Source organism: Cololabis saira, chromosome 21, assembly GCF_033807715.1.
Source record: "Cololabis saira isolate AMF1-May2022 chromosome 21, fColSai1.1, whole genome shotgun sequence".
NCBI classification, from domain to species: domain Eukaryota; kingdom Metazoa; phylum Chordata; class Actinopteri; order Beloniformes; family Belonidae; genus Cololabis; species Cololabis saira.
In genome coordinates this window covers 6,760,824-6,780,142 of record NC_084607.1, presented here as the reverse complement: position 1 = coordinate 6,780,142, position 19,319 = coordinate 6,760,824, and the positions used below count along the sequence as shown (strand labels likewise).

The window sequence follows — 19,319 nt, the reverse complement described above, 5'->3', positions numbered from 1 at the left end:
TATTGACGTGGCCAAACAAACCGTAAACAAACTGTAATAGGTCGCACACATGACGCTGGTGACGTTTCTGTCGCATAATGTGACGTTCTGAAGCCTAAACGTCCGCTTCTCTGTGTTTACAAGCAGACGTGAAGACGGGGGTTTTGCAAATCTCCACTCCTGATCGTTTTTGGTGACTTTGAGCTCTGTTTTCGTGTAAATGAACGGCCAAAACACATGAAAACACCACCGTTTTTGCTACGTGTAAACAGGGCCCAAGTGTGACTTTAGAATATAAAACTGGTAAAATACAAGAAAATATTGACAGTGGTAAAAACAAATTGTAAACACAGGTCACAGGTGAAGACAGGATTTTTGCAAATCTCCACTTTGGCCGGACTTTTCAGATCTGATTGTTTTTGGTGACTTTGAGCTTCGTTTTCATGTAGACGAATGGCCAAAACGCATGAAACCACCGTTTTTACTACGTGTAAACGGGGTCAAAGACACACGTGTACTACACAGCTCTGTGTAGTAGAAGAACCTGTTTTTTCTGCCTTCTGGCTCGTTTTTAGACACATTTTTTGTGGCGGTTTAGGAGGCCGGAAGTGTGACATCTGGGAATGTCTGTTGTTCTCAACAAAACCAAAATGGCGCCGGGGGTTTGAGGGCGGGACACGAGGGCGGGAAATGCGGGCGCGCCGCTGCTCGCATCGTTACGGTAACCGCGGCCGAAAACACGCGGAGCAGCAGCGACGTGGAGAGCCGGAGTCGGAGCAGCAGCCGCGCCGACGTCCAGCCAGGGGGGCCGGGATGAGATGAGAGCGCTGCCCCGGGCGCCGCAAGCATGAACGGGGCCGTGTACATTTCGTTCTTCCAGGGCCAGCTGGAGTCCGTGCTGGAGCAGGTGGTGCAGCTGGCCGTGCAGGAAATCAGCAAGTCGGTGGGCTCCAGCCTGAACGCGCTGCTGCTGGAGACGGCCGTGAAGGAGCAGGAAAACCGCCGGCTGCGGCTGCAGCTGCAGGCGCAGGCGCGGGACCGGGAGCGGGTGGAGGAGCGCGGCCCCGCGGCGGCCGCCAGGACCAGGGCCGGGGACGAGCGCGGGGGCGCGCAGCCCGGGGGCCCGCACACCGACACCCGCCGCCTGGAGCAGCGGGGCCGGGTCGTGGGTAAGAGCAGGCTCCACAGGCTCCGTTAGCTCTCTGGGGCTGGGGGTGGTTTTCAGTTATCTAAGCAGAACGAGGGTTAAAACTGCTGTTTGTTGAGTAAACTGGTTTTATAATGTCGTGAGAACAAAGGAAAAATGGTGCTTAGAACTCTGAAAACGGGGCAGTTTAATAGAAATAACAAGGTAGTTTACAAGGGGCCTCACGGTGGCGCTGGTTCTGTCCGTGATGAAAACACTGAGGTTCTTTTATTAGCTGAGAAGCAGCAGCAGGGCTGGTGCCGCCCCGACTGTCGCCCCAACCCATCGCCATTGCCCGACCCGCCACCCTCTCCCCGACCCGCCTCCCTCGCCCCGACCCGCCCCCATCGCTGCGACCCGCCTGCCTCGCTCGCACCCACCTCCCTTGCCCCGACCTGCCACCCTCGCCCCGACCCGCCACCCTCTCCCCGACCCGCCTCCCTCGCCCCGACCCGCCTCCCTCGCCCCGACCCACCCCCATCGCTGCGACCCGCCTGCCTCGCTCCCACCCACCTCCCTTGCCCCGACCCGCCTCCCTCTCCCCGACCCGCCTCCCTCGCCCCGACCCGCCCCCATCGCTGCGACCCGCCTCCCTCGCCCCGACCCGCCACCCTCTCCCCGACCCGCCTCCCTCGCCCCGACCCGTCCCCGTCGCCCCGACCCGCCTCCCTCGCCCCGACCCGCCACCCTCTCCCCGACCCGCCTCCCTCGCCCCGACCCGCCCCCATCGCCGCGACCCCCCACCCTCGCCCCGACCCGCCACCTTCGCCCCGACCCGCCACCTTCGCCTCGACCCGCCTCCCTCGCCCCGACCCGCCACCCTCGCCCCGACCCGCCTCCCTCGCCCCGACCCGCCACCTTCGCCCCGACCCGACCCGCCACCTTCGCCCCGACCCGCCACCCTCGCCTCGACCCGCCACCCTCGCCCCGACCCGCCTCCCTCGCCCCGACCCGCCTCCCTCGCCCCGACCCGCCCCCATCGCCCCGACCCGCCCCCATCGCCCCGACCCGCCCCCATCGCCCGACCCGCCCCCATCGCCCCGACCCGCCCCCATCGCCCCGACCCGCCCCCATCGCCCCGACCCGCCCCCATCGCCCCGACCCGCCTCCCTCGCCCCCACCCGCCTCTTGGTCCCGACCCGTCTCCCTCGCCCCGACCCGCCTCCTCGCTCCGACCCCATCGCCACCCTCGCCCTGACCCGCTTCCCTTGCCCCGACCCGCCTCCCTCGCCCCGACCCGCCTCCCTCGCCCCGACCCGCCTCCCTCCCCTCGCCCCGTCCCCCCCCACCCGCCTCTTGGCCCTGACCCGCCTCCCAGGGTTTCCGTTGTCCGGTAATTGCCGGACTTTGTCCGGTAAAATATGCCGAAGTCCGGTATTTTATAATCTCTCCGGTCAAAATGTCCGGTCAAAATACTCACTGGTGCTGCGGGACTGAAGTCCCCGGGAGTACCGCGGCGGAGGGACACGCCGAGCCCCGGCGGAGGGAGCCGGGAGGAAGCGGAGCTGCGGCGCCGACATCCACGGTACTGAGGCGCTGACGCGGCCATGTGTGTCCATTGATTTATGGTTCCGCGTCGCACCGACGCAGAGCCTACGGCGTAGAGTACGCGTCGCCGCGTACCTTGCGCGTAACCTACGGCGTAATCTTCTGCAATATTTATTTATTTTTTGAAGTTACGCTCGCGAGTCAATTGACGGGACTTATTTTATTTTAAATACCCTGTTTTTCAATAAAAATACTATTAAATTACTTGCATTGATATCGTACTACTGCATATGATTTATTTTTAACCTCAATAAATTCATGTAGCCTATGTGACCGGAATTTCAAACATTTGTCCGTTAAATTGAAACCCTGCCGGTCACATTGTCCGGTGCCAATTTTTTCTAGCGGAAACACTGCCGCCTCCCTCGCCCCGACCATCGCCCGACTTGCCCCGACCCACTACCCTCTCCCCGACCCGCCAGGTAGATTAGCTGGAGTTGGCTAGCGTTCCCGAGCTCCGACAGGAACTTGTTTCGGTTGTTTACATCTGAAAAAAGCTTGATTTGATCACAGTGATTATTGGTAACAAATTATAGAGTCGCAGGTCCAATGTAGCTTCGCTCGTGGCTACCGAGGTTTGGAGGGCGCGTTGCTGCTGACCGCCAGGTCTGCTTGTTACCAAACACCAGACAGAAATGGACGGCAGTCACGTGACCCAGGGTTTTTTTTCGTGTTGCCTGGGAAGCGGGTCACGACCACACGCCCTTCGGGATCAAAGCCGGCCAAGGCCACCAGCCGCTGGGGCGGGACCCGCCACGGACGTGAACCCAGACGGGTTCTGAACAGAGGTGTCAAGTAACAAAGTACAAATACTTTGTTACCTTACTTAAGTAGAAATTTTGGTTATCCATACTTCACTGGAGTAATTATTTTTCAGACGACTTTTTACTTTTACTCCTTACATTTTAAAAACAGCCTCGTTACTCTATTTCATTTCGGCCTTTAAAAAAAACTATCCAGTTAAATTGCTCCATCCGGATAGAGTGAATTTGGTTGTGGTTGTTTCAGATGTTCTTGTCCAGTTTTGTTCTTACATCCGTTCCCTCAGATTCCTGCAACTAAACTTGGATGTACATTCCAATAAAGGTTAGGATAAATGATAACATGAACATGAAGTTTGACTTTTTGCACCATTACAATACTTACAGGCAACTAGTCATCATATCTGCTGCTCTCTGAAACACATGTTAATGCTCAATAGTACACATATATGGTTCTTTAATATATTTGCATTATACTAAGATGCATTCATTTTCAATGGCTTTTGTCCTTAATGGCTTTTCCCCCCTTACATTACTTTTACTTTTATACTTTAAGTAGTTTTGAAACCAGTACTTTTATACTTTTACTTGAGTAAAAAACTTGAGGTGATACTTCAACTTCTACAGGAGTATTTTTAAACTCTAGTATCTATACTTCTACCTGAGTAATGAATGTGAATACTTTTGACACCTCTGGTTCTGAACCAGCCTGTAAATATGTAAACCACACATTTAACCTGAAGGTCAGCGGAGGCGGGGCTCGCTGCTGGACCCGCAGGTCTGGGTCCAGACCAGGGGTCAGTAGAGGAACCAGAACTTTCATTAGTTCCTGCTGGTTGACACTCGTCTCTGTTCAGCTGCTCGTTCGTTAGCGGTTGCGTTATTTAATGATGTTTCGTGACCCTGTGGGGTTGCCGTACGGGGCTCTCATGCTGCCTTGTGGAAACGACCCCCCCCCCCCCCCCCCCCCCCTCCTCGCTGGGGCCTTGCGTAACGGCGGTGTTGTGTGAAGCTTTACGAGCAAACAGCACCCGCAGGTGAAGAAGAAGAATGTGACCTAGTTCTCCTGAAGCATCATCAAGCCAGGTTGGTGGGGGCGGGGCCTCGGCCGGAGACGCCGCCCCCTTCCTGGAGGAACCAGAGAGGCTGGTGGGTCGTAAACCCACCAGGACTGCTCCTGCTCCTCGTCTGGGGTAGGAGGTCTAGGGGTCGGACCAGACCATGGATCTATAATATTAACTGGATAGAATACCGAAAATGGCCGCCCATTCATTTCAATGTAAGTTGCTCACTCAGCGCATACGCCGAAAATTTTTCTGACTTCCAGGTTTACTTCCGCGTTAAGGGGCCCATAGAGCATGCGCAGTTGAGTCACCTCCCATGATGCTCTGGGGCAACATCAATGGCACCGACACGGGCGTGACGTCAGCTAGTGCTGGGCGGTATGACCAAAAATGTATATCACGGTATTTTTCAAAATTATATCGGTTTCGCGGTATATCACAGTATTTTTTTTTTCATGCACAACTGGGTTTATACCACATTTTACCACATTTTATAATTATTTGGAAAGGAATTGCTGCAGTAAATTGGCTTAGAATGGCCTATTTTACTGTCATGAGGAGGAAATATTGTGGAAAAACATTTATGTCCACACTAGTATAAATACAGGTTTGCATGGCCTCACGTAAGCCTGGCGCTAGGACCCCGCGGACGCCTGGTGTGTCGTCGGGCTGTGTTTTCCTTCATGCTTCCCTGCAGCGTCACATGCAAACACAAACACACGGACCTGGCAGAAAGATTTCTTTATATCATGTTGTCTGTCGCCCGCGATATTTTTTCTTTTTTTGGCTGGCGCTATAGTTGGCTAGCTACAAACTCTATACATCCCATAATATGATAATATGCCCGCGCTCTCAGCAGCGGTACTCGCATCGTTAAGGGTGATTTATGGTTCCGCGTTACACCAACTCAGAGCCTACGGCCAGGGCCGCCGCAAGGGGTGTGCGAACCGTGCGACCGCACGGGGCCTCGCGCCCCAAGGGGCCTCGCGCTATGGGCCGTTTTATTTTATTTTTTTTCGTTTTTTCCCTTATAAATATCAACAGTCACGTTCCATTACAGATCTAAATGTGTACTAGTCTGCATATCAATAAATATGTGAAATGATGCGCATGTCTGTTGTTCAATACAACTGCGTCAGACCAAGCGCAGACACAAGGTGCTCTGATCCAGATGGGTGGAGTTGGAACAAACTGTCACACAATGTCGAGAGATTCAGGATTCAGATTCAGGAAATTTCCATCAGGGGATGAAAAAAGAAAAAAACTAAAGAAAATGGTGTTTAATGCCTCTCTGAAAGGCTCGTTTGATAAATTTGTTAGAAAAATCACCGATCCAACCGGGTCTCAAGCAGCCGTGGGGCCCCGCGTCGAGGCAAACCCAGATGATGATGAGGCAGGGGAAGGTATCCAGTATTTTGCTAATTGGAGAGGTAAAATTGTGCATATAGACACTCAATCCGACCCGAAAAACCCAAAAAACGCTCACGCGCGAGGGCCCCACCCAGCCATTTCGCACAGGGCCTCGCAAATCTCCCAGGCGGCTCTGCCTACGGCGTAGGGTACGCAGCGAGCGGCCGTACGGTGCACGTCACTGCGTACCCTACGGCGTAGGCTCTACGTCGATTTAACGCTGAACCATAATTCAGGCTTTACTAGGCAACGAAGCAGGTTGACTCCCGTTGCAGAACAGCGCTGCAGAGCCGCTCCTAAACGTAAATGATCATTGATTTTTTATTTTTTTTTATACATATACATAATGTATAATAATATACCCCGCCAGGCCCATACAGTGGTAGGGGAAACACTGTCCAGCGGCCCAACGTTCTGGCGCGCGGCACGGCGGAACGTAGCGCGGCGCGGCGTTCCCAACGTTGTGTGCGCTACTGTACATACTCACCGGTATTACGGTATATGAAAAATTCATATCATAAGAAAAATAAACACCGGTATTCGGTATGGACCGGTATACCGCCCAGCGCCGTGACGTCACGCCCAGAAAGAGACTTTTCTTTGACTTTTCTGGCCGTTATAAAACATTTTTGACTGATATAAAGTCCATGACTTAAAAATATAGAATACAAAGATTAGTAATTGACGGTGATAACAGCTGGAGGTGTCCTGTGAACAGTTTTAGAGGCTTCTCTTTTAATATTGCGGTCTATGGGAAAAATGCTTTCTGGGCCCCATGGGATTTTTTGTTGCAGTACCGCGACTGGCCACTGGGGAAAATTGGCACACCTTCTGAGTGCGAGACTCGGGTGCTGGACCAGACCCACTGACAGACTAGCCTCTATTAGACCCCCCCCACCTCCCAACCGTTCTCTCCTCCGGTGCACCCCAGGGTTCAGTATCAGGACCTCCTGTTTATCGTCTACCGTGCATTTTCCAGAAATGTGGCGTTAATTTTCTTTGCTACATGAATGAAACCCAACTATACCCGTCAAACTAACCACCCCACCCCCACTTTATTTCCAATAAAAATTAATTAAATGACTTCAAACAGCTTACGTAAGCGGAGGGGGGCGGAGTTGTTAACGGAAATGGCAAGACTGGGAGACAGAGACATTTTCATCTGGTGCAGCAAAGCATCATGGGTCTGAGGAGGACACAACCTGTCTTTTAGAGATGTGTCCACGGAGGAGCTACGTGGACCAAGTCCCATTACAGAAAATACCTTGTTGTTGCTGCAACTTTCACGCAAACGCAGCGACGTAACTGACGTTTACAGAGACGTAATGACGTGGCTCCTCTTAGCACCCGAGCTGTGGAAAAACAAACCGGTTCTCAGCTGGTTCCTAGTTGAACCAGTTGTGAACCAGAACCAGCCCTGGAACCGGTTTGGTGGAAAGGGGGTACGTCTGCTCACACACGTTACTAAATACGGGCGTCAGCTTTAGAGGGGATGCGTAAGAACTTTGTGTCACACTAAAAAGAATCCGTGTGAAACGTGAGCTGAATGTATTTTTAATTTAACGAGGCTCCCAGGCTCCGAGGCTTGGAGGAGGAGGAGGAAATTCCTCGGTGATGTTCTGTAATCGAGGTACTCGAGGAATCGCTGCAGCCGCAGATGGGAGCTTTCTGCGGTTCAGCCCCCGACCCCGGACCACAGGATATTAAACCCTCGGTTGTTTCCTTTAAATCCTGCCCTAAAGTACAACAGGCATGTTCCATTCAGTTCTGGGTAGGGGATGACCTCAGTTTTGCACGTATTTGCTTTTATGCTATTTTGTTTTGTTGTACTCTTTTTATAGTTCGACATTTTGTTTTTTATTTCTATATTTTGTCTTATCTACTGTGACCTTGAGTACCCTGAAAGGTCCCTATAAATAAAATGTTGTGTTCGTGTGTGTGTATGTACGTGTGTCGAGAATAATGTTGAAATACAATTTAGAGAAAAAAGTTGAAATGTCGCCTTTTTTTCTCGACATTTCGATTTTTTTCTCGACATTTCGACTTTTTTCTCGAAGTGCATAATGAAAAAAAAATCTTCCTCCAAATATAATTGTAATTTTTCTCCTGCCTGGCCCTAACACTCTTCCGTAGATGTACTGCTAGCAGCACCTCAGTGAAACAAAGCCGGCAGACGGTCCGTGTCCAGTCCACCACACGAGTCATCCCCGTTATGTTGCACTGGGAAACCCAAATGCTTTAAACAAATAAGTTGTTGCATGCACGTCTCTTTCCTTGTCTTTTATGTCTTTTTCAATATATTTGCGATATTTAAAACGAAGCCGCTCCTCTAACTCGACAATCTCCATCCTCCTCCTGCTGTTGCTGATTTTCCCGTAACATGGGTTGCTGCAGCTTTCAGGCTCATCACCACCACCTGGACTACAGAAGAGTATTAGGGCCAGGCAGGAGAAAAATAAAAATAATAAATTAGAGGAGGAAGATTTATTTTTTTTCATTATGCACTTCGAGAAAAAAGTCTAAATGTTGAGGGCCGGGACGGATGTCGGGGACGGGTCAGCACGGTTCAACGCGGCAGACGTAGCCTCGTCGTACGGAGTCACATGACGTCCCCCGTTATTGATGGACCCGGTGGTAACCGTTGGTAACCGTTGGTAACTGTGGTAAATGTTATTAACCGTGGTAACTGGTAGAAACCGTAGTAACCGTGGTAACTGCAGTAACCATGGTAACTGCTAGTAACCGGTGGTAACCATTGGTAACCGCTATTAACGGTGGTAACCGGCAGTAACCGTGGTAAATGTTATTAACCGTGGTAACTGGTAGAAACCGTAGTAACCGTGGTAACTGCAGTAACCATGGTAACTGCTAGTAACTGGTAAACGGTGTTAATCGTCAGTAACCGTGCTAACCGCTAGTAACCGGTGGTAACCATTGGTAACCGCTATTAACGGTGGTAACCGGTAGTAACCGTGGTAACCGGTAGTTACCGCGGTAACTGCAGTAACCATGGTAACTGCTAGTAACCGTCGTAAACGGTGGTAACTGTTATTAACCATGGAACTGGTAGTAACCGGTGGTAACCGTAGTTACTGCAGTAACTGTTGGTAACCGTAGTAACCATGGTAACCGTTAGTAACTAGTGATGCACCGAAATGAAAATTTGTGGCCGAAACCGAAAATAATAATAAACACTTTGCCGAATACCGAACAATACCGAACATGGTTCTTCGCAGTTTTTCATTTATTTTGCCAATTTTTTCACCATTGCATAAATCAAATACATTTGATTTAGGCATGCTTTTCAAAGAAAAAAATCTTTTACAAAATTAAAAGGTAGAAAATATTTATTGAACATAAAAAAAACATATATATAAATAAATATTTTTTAATTTCCCAGCATTATGTTGTTTTGGTTCCACCTCCTGGTGAATGTCAAGGTAAAATTCTTATGTGGTTACTTTTTGGTTGTCCAACGATTTATGTTTGTGGTGCGCAACCGGTACGGGAGCGGCCAGTCTATTTCCTTATATTACAACGCCGTTATTAATTGTTCGTTTTTTTCCCACTTATTCCACGAACACCGAAAGTGTTTTTTTGCCATTTTCAGCCGAACAATTTCGGTTACTGAATAATCGGTGCATCACTATTAGTAACCGTGGTAACTGTTATTAACCGTGGTAACCGGTAGTAACCGTGGTAACCGCTGGTAAACGGTAGTAACTGTTATTAACCATGGTAACCGGTAGTAACCAGTGGTTACCGTAGTTACTGCAGTAACCGTAGTAACCATGGTAACTGTTATTAACCATGGTAACCGTGGTAACGGCGATGCCTCTGTCCCTCAGACCAGCTGAAGTCCGTCATGCAGCAGGTCCTGGACTTCGCCGTGCGCGAGCTGACCAAGATCGTGGAGGCGTCGTTCGACAACCTGCTGCTGGAGGTCGGCAAGATGGAGAAGGAGCACGAGGGGCTGCAGGAGCGGCTGGGGCGGGGCTGCGGGCGGGCCGGAGGGGGCGGCCGCCGGAAGGGCTCGGAGAACGACTCGGCGTCCCCCAGCGGGTCGGAGGACGCCCGCGAGGAGCCGGCCGAGCCGCCCAAGGAGCCGGCGCCGCCAGACGGTGAGTGAGTCCTGACTGACAGCTGGTGCGGCGAGGTTTTACTCCGACTTCATCTCTCTACTGCCCCCCCCAGGCCCGGAGGACCCCCCCGTCCTCGCCGCCTCCCAGGACTGGGTTCCCATCCTGGACAAGGTGTTCGGGCAGAAGTGGTGCGGAGACGCCTGGCAGGGGAAGCAGCCCGGAGGGGGCGGGGCTGGGCGGAGCCTGAGCGAGGGGGCGGGGCACCGGGCCGAGCCCCTCTCCACCCCCGCCGTCATCCTGGAGCCCAGGCCCTCCTCCCCCCAGCAGGACCCCCGCTGGACCCCCCTGGAGGACATGGAGGTGTTTTCCCCGGACGAAGAGGAGGAGGCGGCTCAGAGGAGCAGCTCCGCCCCCGGCCACGCCCCTCCACCCCCCGCCTCCCCGACAGGTGAGTCAAGTTTCATCAACCAACCTTTATCACCTGAGGAAAACGAGACACAACACACTGGTCATGTCACAATAACGATAATTAAATATATAATGCAATATCGTTGACGAATAAAAACCAGACTAAAATGTAGATTACAAAATAAAAAAAGGATCCTTATCATGAGTGTTCAACGTAGATCTGAGTATCATCTGCATAAGCTGTGACAAGAGACCTCAGGATGGTGGAGAGTCTGGAACAGGAGGAGCCCCAGAACTGGTCCCTGTGGGACTACGGTTGTCTTGGTGTTTCTAAAGCTGGGCATACACTGTGCAATATTTTAAATCGTTTGATTCAGCCCCATCTCAAACTGCACGACTAGATCGCGGAGTTCAAAAGTTCACAGCCCACGATTTATGTTCTCACACTGTACGACCCGATGCTCGGATGCTCCGTCTGCTCACACTATACGATCATAATCCTCCCGTCGGACCTCTGTTACTGGAACTCGAGGCCGATTTTGGGGCAGTGCGTCCTGCCCACCCGATCAAAGGTTATAAGGATCTTTTATTTTTTTATAATTTATTTTTTTATATATATAAAAAAAATCCCCAAATATCTGTACCGTTTCTGATTGGGTGGGCACTGCGCATCATTTTTAGACACAACAATGAACGCATACCGCAAAAGTTGTGTCTCGGCGGAAGGACCCGACGTCCCAGCAAAATGAACACTTCTTTGTGTTCAGGACAGCGCACACTGTTAAATAGCAACATTTATAAGGCGTTATAAATAACAGGGGGGCTGTGCCTGGGCCGGGACTCGTGTTTGCAGAGGCAGATTGTGACCGCTTTGCCCATATAGGCTGATTTCTGGTTCCGCGTTACACCAACGCAGAGCCTACGGCGTAGGGTACGCGGCGACCCGCACCGTACGTGGAAATGCGGTCTTTTTTTCTGCTATTAAAACATGATTTGTAATGTGAATTTGCAACACTTAAACTACAAATAATAGTTTTTGACGTGACATCAGATATTGCGCATGCTCTCTGCGAAAGGATGAGTCCAATCGGGTCGTAGCTGCTTCAACTGTGTGATTCCTTCACGAGGAGTGACCAGGATTTCAAACACGCTTGATTTTCTTGCGACCTCTCGATTTGTGATCGGGAGCTCGTCGTGAGGTCTTAATCTCTCGTCGTTACCCCACGTTTACTGCACGAGGCACGAGCAACGATTGGGTCAAAATCCGTCCCGATCCAAAAAATAGTCGCACGACTGGAAAATCGTCTCAAAACGAGCCGATAATCGCACAGTGTCTGCCCGGCTTTAAAGATTCATATTCAAAACTGTTACCACGTAACAGACTCATTAGGAGTAAAGTTGCTCTCGTCAACGAAAATTCTGATTAAATATCGAAAATGCTGGTCATGTGACGATAACGATAATTAAATATATAATGCAATATCGTAATAATCAATATCGAATAAAAACCAGACTAAAATGTAGATTACAGAATAAAAACTTTGCTAAAATGTGTCTTCATTTTCGTCGACCAAAGCGAGACGAAATGTTCTACAAAGATCCTTAACGTCCATGTTTTCAGTAGTTTCTCTGGTTTAATGTCCATGTTTTCAGTAGTTTCTCTGGTTTAATGTCCATGTTTTCAGTAGTTTCTCTGGTTTAATGTCCATGTTTTCAGTAGTTTCTCTGGTTTAATGTCCATGTTTTCAGTAGTTTCTCTGGTTTAATGTCCATGTTTTCAGTAGTTTCTCTGGTTTAATGTCCATGTTTTCAGTAGTTTCTCTGGTTTAATGTCCATGTTTTCAGTAGTTTCTCTGGTTTAATGTCCATGTTTTCAGTAGTTTCTGGTTTAATGTCCATGTTTTCAGTAGTTTCTGGTTTAATGTCCATGTTTTCAGTAGTTTCTCTGGTTTAGTTCTGCTGGGTGACGTTAGTCCTCAATCCCAGTCGCTGCAGCAGGAATCAGATCCAGAATCAGCTGCAGAGTTAGAGGCTGATGCCGTTAACGCAGAGATCTAGGTTCACGTTATTAAAAACAAAGTTACATAGAGAAACGCAGGGATCTGCTCTGGGGCTGGAGAAGAAGAAGATCCATCTTTGGATCCACTTTCCTACAAAGACGTGGAAAAGAAAACCCAATGTGTCGTGGAAAAGAAAAAGATAAGGAGAAATGCGGAAAAATGAATATGTTGTAAACTCAAATTAGAGTCTTCTGTATCTGGAATGAATGTATTCTTGAGTCTATAAAGTAACAATAATATAATAATAAGATAACCTTGTTTGAATTGTAAAATGGGTTTGGCTAAATACAATCTTTGACTAAAACTTACACAGAGCCTACGCCGTACGGTGCGCGTCGCCGCGTAACCTACGCCGTAGGCTCTGCGTTGGTGTAACGCGGAACCATAAATCAGCCTTTATTCTGGCGAGGTCTGAAAAAATTTTGCAACAACGAGCAAGCGAGTGATTATGTACATTCACTGAGTGAATATTATGAAAGTAAAATATATATTTCTCGCTAGAAATGTAATCAAAACGCATTTTTATGCAGAAACTAACTCAACCTGATCTCACAAAAATCCGTGAATCCGTGAACCGCTTACGTACCCGAACGTAAACCACACAGTGACGTAGCAAGTGGTGTCCCAATCCCTAGGGAACATTACAAGGGCCCTACGCCTGTGGCTTCATTTTTAGGGTTAGTGGTAGTGGGTAGGGTGAACATTGGGATTGGCCCTAAAATGCTCAGACTTTTAGTCGACTGAAACTTGACACTACTAAAAGGAGAATGAACGTGACTAAAACTAATAAAAACTAAAATGATAGCTGGACCCAAAGACTAGACTAAAACTGAAGCAGGCTGACAACAACACTGCAGGTTTGTCGCCCCCTGGTGGACGCAGGTCCACAGCGCGGCTGCCCTGATCAGCTTCTCCTTCTGTATGAGCTGTTGTTTGGGGTATTGATCTGAGCCCCCCCCCCCCGGTCTGGTCTGTGCCCCCCCAGGCGGCTGCCCCCCCGCCTCCATGCTGCACCGCCTCCTCACCCTGCCGTCTCAGCTGCTGGAGGACGAGGACGACGGCGCCGCCAAGGACGCGCTGGTGTCCCTGACGGCCAACGGCGGCGGCGAGCCGCGGGACGACGTGACGCCGGCCGCCCCCCCCAACGCCGAGGAGGAAGAGGAGGAGGAGGAGGAAGGAGAAGAGGAGGACAAAGGAAGGAAGGTAACGTGGAAGAGGGTGTGATGTGTTGACGCTCATCTGAGAGATTACAACCTCCTTAATTTATAAAGAGTCTTTGATCGTGGTGGAATATATATGTATACATGTGTGTATCTGTATGTGTGTGTGTGGCCCAATCCCAATACTCCCCCTACTTTCTACCACTACCCCTAAAGAAGAAGATGGGACAGATTTTAGGGCACTTGAAATCTTCCCAGGTCTGTCCCAATACTCCCCCTACTCCTACTTTCAGCACCACCACTAAAATCAGGAAGCTGAGAGCCAAAAGCTGTTTTAATTTCTGCTGTAGCGCTGTTAATATGCCACTTTATTAAGTTTTAATATTTTTTCAGGTGTAAAAGTAACCGTTAAGATCCCCAACCTGGGCTCAGTTTATCCAAATAACGGCTGTTAAGAAATTTGATCCAATGTTTTCGGCGATGATGAGACCGGGGAGCAGCAGCAGCAGCCGGAGTACAGACGTGATCGCCGGGTCAACCTGCGCCGTCGTCCCGGGGAGAAACCTGCAGCTCTGTGGAGAATTACCGCTGGCTGAAATAACTCATTTAGGAAGATAAATGTTGGTTTAATAGATGAAATCTAACAGTTGTGGCTACGCCTGTTAAGAAATTTGCTCAGAAAATTTCAGGATTTCTGCCTGCCGGCTCCGGAGTTTATGGTTCCGCGTTAAATCGACGCAGAGCCTACGGCGTAGGGTACGGCGCGCGTCGCCGCGTAACCAAGCCGTAGCTCTGCATTGGTGTAACGCAGACCCATAAATCAGCCTTTATTCTGGTGAGGTTTGAAAAAGACTTCGCAACAACGGGCAAATGATTATGTACATTCACTGAGTGAATATTATGAAAGTAAAATATATATTTCTCGCTAGAAATGTAATCAAAACGCATTTTTATGCAGAAACTAACTCAAAATATTGATTTTATTCACTAAAAAATAAGAAATGTCCGCCATGTTGTTTTTTTTTTTGATTCAGTCCGCAAATGACGACGAAAAGCATTCTGGGAATTTTTTCTGGCCCTAGTTCAGCTAGTGAGCATCCGAAAACCCTCGATCTGTAGGGACAGATTCATATCCACTACAGTAGTTTTTTCCACTCCCCCTAGGTGAAAAGAGGAATTGGGACACCACTACCCTCACAGGAACGTGCAAAATTTATGGGTACTGCTGAAAAGTAGGGGTAGGGGGAGTATTGGGACAGGGCCTATATGTATGTGTGCGTATATATATGTATGTATGTGTATATTCAATATATACATATACATACAGAGTAGTGGAGGGCTGGACACTCCACTACTCTGGAGTTGCCCAGGGTGAGAGGCGGCGGGCTGGTGTGGGCTTGGTTATAGCCCCCCCAGCTCAGCCGCCATGTGTTGGAGTTCACCCCGGTGAACGAGAGGGTCGCTTCCCTGCGCCTTCGGGTCGGGAAAAGGTCTCTCACTGTTGTCTGTTCCTACGGGCCGAACAGCAGTGCGGAGTACCCGGCCTTCTTGGGGTCCCTGGGAGGAGTACTTGATGGTGCTCCAACTGGGAACTCCATTGTTCTACTGGGGGACTTCAACGCTCACGTGGGCAATGACAGTGATACCTGGAGAGGCGTGATTGGGAGGAACGGCCTCCCCGATCTGAACTCGAGCAGTGTTTTGTTGTTGGACTTCTGTGCGAGTCACAGTTTGTCCATCACGAACACCATGTTCAAACATAAGGGTGTCCATCAGTGCACGTGGCACCAGGACACCCTAGGCCGGCGGTCAATAGGGGTGTAACAATATATCGTGCCACAAAATTTTGCGATACAAAAACGTCACGATACGTGTCGTGGAGGTGACAAACTATTGCGATATTGGGTTATTAGTATTAATCTATTGTGTTGACTAGTATTGAGCAGCCATCCGACCACGCGTGCCGACCGCGGACCAAAATCTTCCTCCGCTCAGAAGAAACTAGTACCGTTTTGGTCCCGATCACGGGACTCTTGGGGGTTTTGAGCTCTGAACTTTGACTTATGTAAGGCTGGTGTAGAGTTAAGCCTTACCTTATTAAATTAAACCTTTTTCGGGTCGTGAGTAGAATAAACACGGGGACAACTTCTACTGAGTTCCAGAGTACTTTAATGTCCCTCAACAGTGTAGGATTTTAGAACATCAACACAGCACCTAGTGCCGTACTGTGGCGTATCACTCCGCCCAATCTAAAACAGACTAATCACTACAGATAAACTGACTTGTGTCATTATAGTCCCTGATTTACATCAGAATATAAAGAATATATTTATAAAATAATGAACCCTGAATTACCAAAATAACCTTCTTAACAAAAATACATCTCCTCTTACACTTATAAGGTGAGCATGAATCAATCTGTTTTATGATGTAAAATTGTATGTATTTATTTACTTTTATTTATTCATTTAATTTTAGTTAAATTTCTGGAAAGAAAAAAGTCAAATCATACATGAGAGAAACTATTCAGTTTGTGGCTAAATATTTGTACTTGTATGAAACTGAAGATGCATAATGCAAACCTGACATTTACTTTTAGTTCAGTTTGTGGAAAATGGTTGGCCTGGCTTTCTCTTTAAAACTTAAACAGTTATAAAGCATTACAAACTGTAACAATAGGGCAAACGCACAGCATTGCTTTGTATTTTGTGTCTTTCAAATAAAAGACAATTTTTTCCAGTAATATGTTCCTCATTCAAGGTTGTTAAAAAAATACTGCTATAATATCGTATCGTATCGTTATCGTGACCTCAATATCGTGTATCGCACCGTATCGTGAGATTAGTGTATCGTTACCCCTAGAGGTCAATGATCGACTTTGTTGTCGTTTCATCTGTCCTTCGGCCGCATGTCTTGGACACTCGGGTGAAGAGAGGGGCTGAGCTGTCAACTGATCACCACCTGGTGGTGAGTTGGATGCGCTGGCGGAGGGAGAGGTTGGACAGACCGGGCAGACCCAAACGGATTGTGAGGGTCTGTTGGGAACGTCTGGCCGAGCCCTCTGTCAGGGACATCTTCAACTCCCACCTCCGGGAGAGCTTCTCTCGGATCCCGGGGGAGGCGGGGGACATCGAGTCCGAGTGGACCATGTTCTCTGCCTCCATTGTCGACGCGGCGGCTCGAAGTTGTGGACGCAAGGTCTCCGGTGCCTGTCGTGGCGGCAATCCTAGAACCCGGTGGTGGACACCGGAAGTACAGGATGCCGTCAGACTGAAGAAGGAGTCCTACCGGGCTATGTTGGCCGGTGGGACTCCTGACGCAGTAGATAGGTACCGGCAGGCCAAGCAAGCCGCGGCTCGGGCAGTCTTGGAGGCAGAGACCCGGGTCTGGGAGGAGTTCGGGGAGGCTATGGAGGAAGAATTTCGGCCTCCAGGAAATTCTGGAGGGCCGTTCGGCGCCTCAGAAGGGGGAGGCAGTACTCTGCTGGCACCATTTACGGTGTGGGTGAAGGAAGTCTGGGCATCTCTGTTTGGGGAGAAAAAAAATAAATAAAAATTATATATATATATATATATATATATATATATATATATATATATATTAGGGCTGGGCGATATGGACCAAAAGTCATATCTTGATATTTTCTAGCTGAATGGCGATACTCGATATATATCGATATTTTTTCTGTGCCTTAATTGGGGTTTCCCCCAAAGCATTATAGCATAGCATCTCTGTTAGCTTCATTTTTTTCTGAGGCAAACCCTTAAAAAAACAGTCAGTTTTAATACAAAGCCTCGTGCCAAATGTCACACAGGTACCTTTATTAACAGAGGTCTGCACAATATCAAAATGTATAAAACAAATGAAATAAAAATAAACTGCCTGCATATATAGAATAAAAATGCTTCTTGAATAAAATAAAACAAATATCCCTTTCCTGCATAACAATTAAATTAAAATATACTGTGCAATTAATACAATGTAGACAGTAACAGGCAGACTTTTCCACTGAAGTTGACAGTTGTGCAAATAACAAAACATTTGTGCAAATCTCAAATAAAACATTCAAGTCAATTTGTCACAAAATAAGCTATATCAAAATCATAAAAAAAAAAAAAAGAAATTTAAAAATCGATATAAACGATATTGTCTCGTACCATATCGCGTTTGAAAATATATCGACATATATTAAAATCTCGATATATCGCCCAACCCGGTCGGATCTGTGATTTTTGTAACAAATTTATCAAACAAGCCTTTCAGAGAGGCAATAAACTTTTCCATTTTCTTTCGTTTTTTCTTTTTTCATCCCCTGATGGAAATTTCCTGAATCTGTGTCGTTCTCTTGACATTGTGTGACAGTTTGTTCCAACTCCACCCGTCTGGATCAGAGCAGCTTGTGTCTGCGCTTGGTCTGACGCAGCGACATCAATCAGCAAGCACATCATTGCACATATATTTATTGATATGCACAGACTAGCACACATTTAGGTCTGTAATGGAACGTGACTGTTTATTTATAAGAGAAAGAAGGAAAAAAAAAAAGAACAAAACCAAAAAAAAAAAACGTCCCATAGCGCGAGGCCCCGCGCGGTCGTACGGTTCGCACACCCCTTGCGGTGGCTCTGTATATGTGTGTGTGTATCTTTCCCACCATGATCAGGTGATTGATCAGGTGATTGTCGTTATGATTTTCCACGATAAAAAGGGGCGGGGCTAACTTGACCCTCTCCTTTTCTCCCGGCAGAAGAAGCGGCGCCGGGTTTGGTCGGAGTGTGAGGAGTGCGGCCGGCGGTTCAGCCGGATGTCCCTGCTGAAGGCGCACCGGCAGACCCACGCGGCCGGGGACGGCGCCGGGGGGGACGCCGACGCGCCGCCGTCGCCCCAGTCGCCCGCTGGGGCCGGGGCCGGGGCCCTGCCGCTCTGCTGCTCCCGCTGCGGCAAGAGGTTCTCCTCCGCCACCCGGCTGCAGAGCCACGCCCGGACCCAGCACCCCCCCGAGAACCGGTCCTGACCCGGGACCCCGAGAACCGGTCCTGACCCGGGACCGGAGACCGGCTGAGACCGAGGCTTTTACTCTGAAAGTCAGCAGGAAGTAGGGGAGTCTGCCCTCCTCTGAGCCGGATCAGGGTTCTGGTTCTGGCGGGGACCGGTTCTTGCCCACCAGCAGACGACCGGAGCTGAAGTTCCACAGATTTGGACTCGGGGGGGCCGCGTGAATATGAAAAACTTAACACAGAAAAAGAAGTTTTGAGGGTTTGGAAACAGTTTTTAACCTGAATGGATTCAGTAAGGGAGTCTGGGACCTGCTGCTGGACCCGGGACCAGACCTGGGGGGACCAGACCTGGGGGGAACAGGGACCAGACCTGCTGCACTGCAAAAACTCAAAATCTTACCAGGAATATTTGTCTTATTTTTAGTTAAAATCTCATTACACTTCAAAAAAGAGTCATTACCAGATAAATAACTTATTTGACAATTTTCACCTGTTTCAAGTAAATTTTCACTTGAAATAAGTAGAAAAATCTGCCAGTGGAACAAGATTTAACTTCTTATTACAAGCAAAACAATCTTGTTCCACTGGCAGATTTTTCTACTTATTTCAAGTGAAAATTTACTTGAAACAGGTGAAAATTGTTGTTTTTTCCAGTGATGAGTCT

General features: G+C 48.9%; 1 protein-coding gene across 2 annotated transcripts; it reads left to right on the top strand.

Annotated features, from left to right (window-relative positions):
* Positions 1–695: 695 nt before the first annotated feature.
* Positions 696–19,008, top strand: si:dkeyp-113d7.10 (Krueppel-like factor 2). Of its 2 annotated transcripts, none has more exons than XM_061712668.1 (5): positions 696–1,148; positions 9,797–10,069; positions 10,143–10,478; positions 13,484–13,701; positions 18,409–19,008. In XM_061712668.1, the coding sequence occupies exons 1-5, from the start codon at positions 827–829 to the stop codon at positions 18,670–18,672; spliced, it is 1,413 nt and encodes a 470-aa protein (XP_061568652.1). In that variant the 5' UTR covers positions 696–826; the 3' UTR covers positions 18,673–19,008. The 2 variants fall into 2 exon arrangements, with proteins under 2 accessions (XP_061568652.1, XP_061568651.1); XM_061712667.1 differs by having other exon boundaries at positions 18,406–19,008.
* Positions 19,009–19,319: the final 311 nt, after the last annotated feature.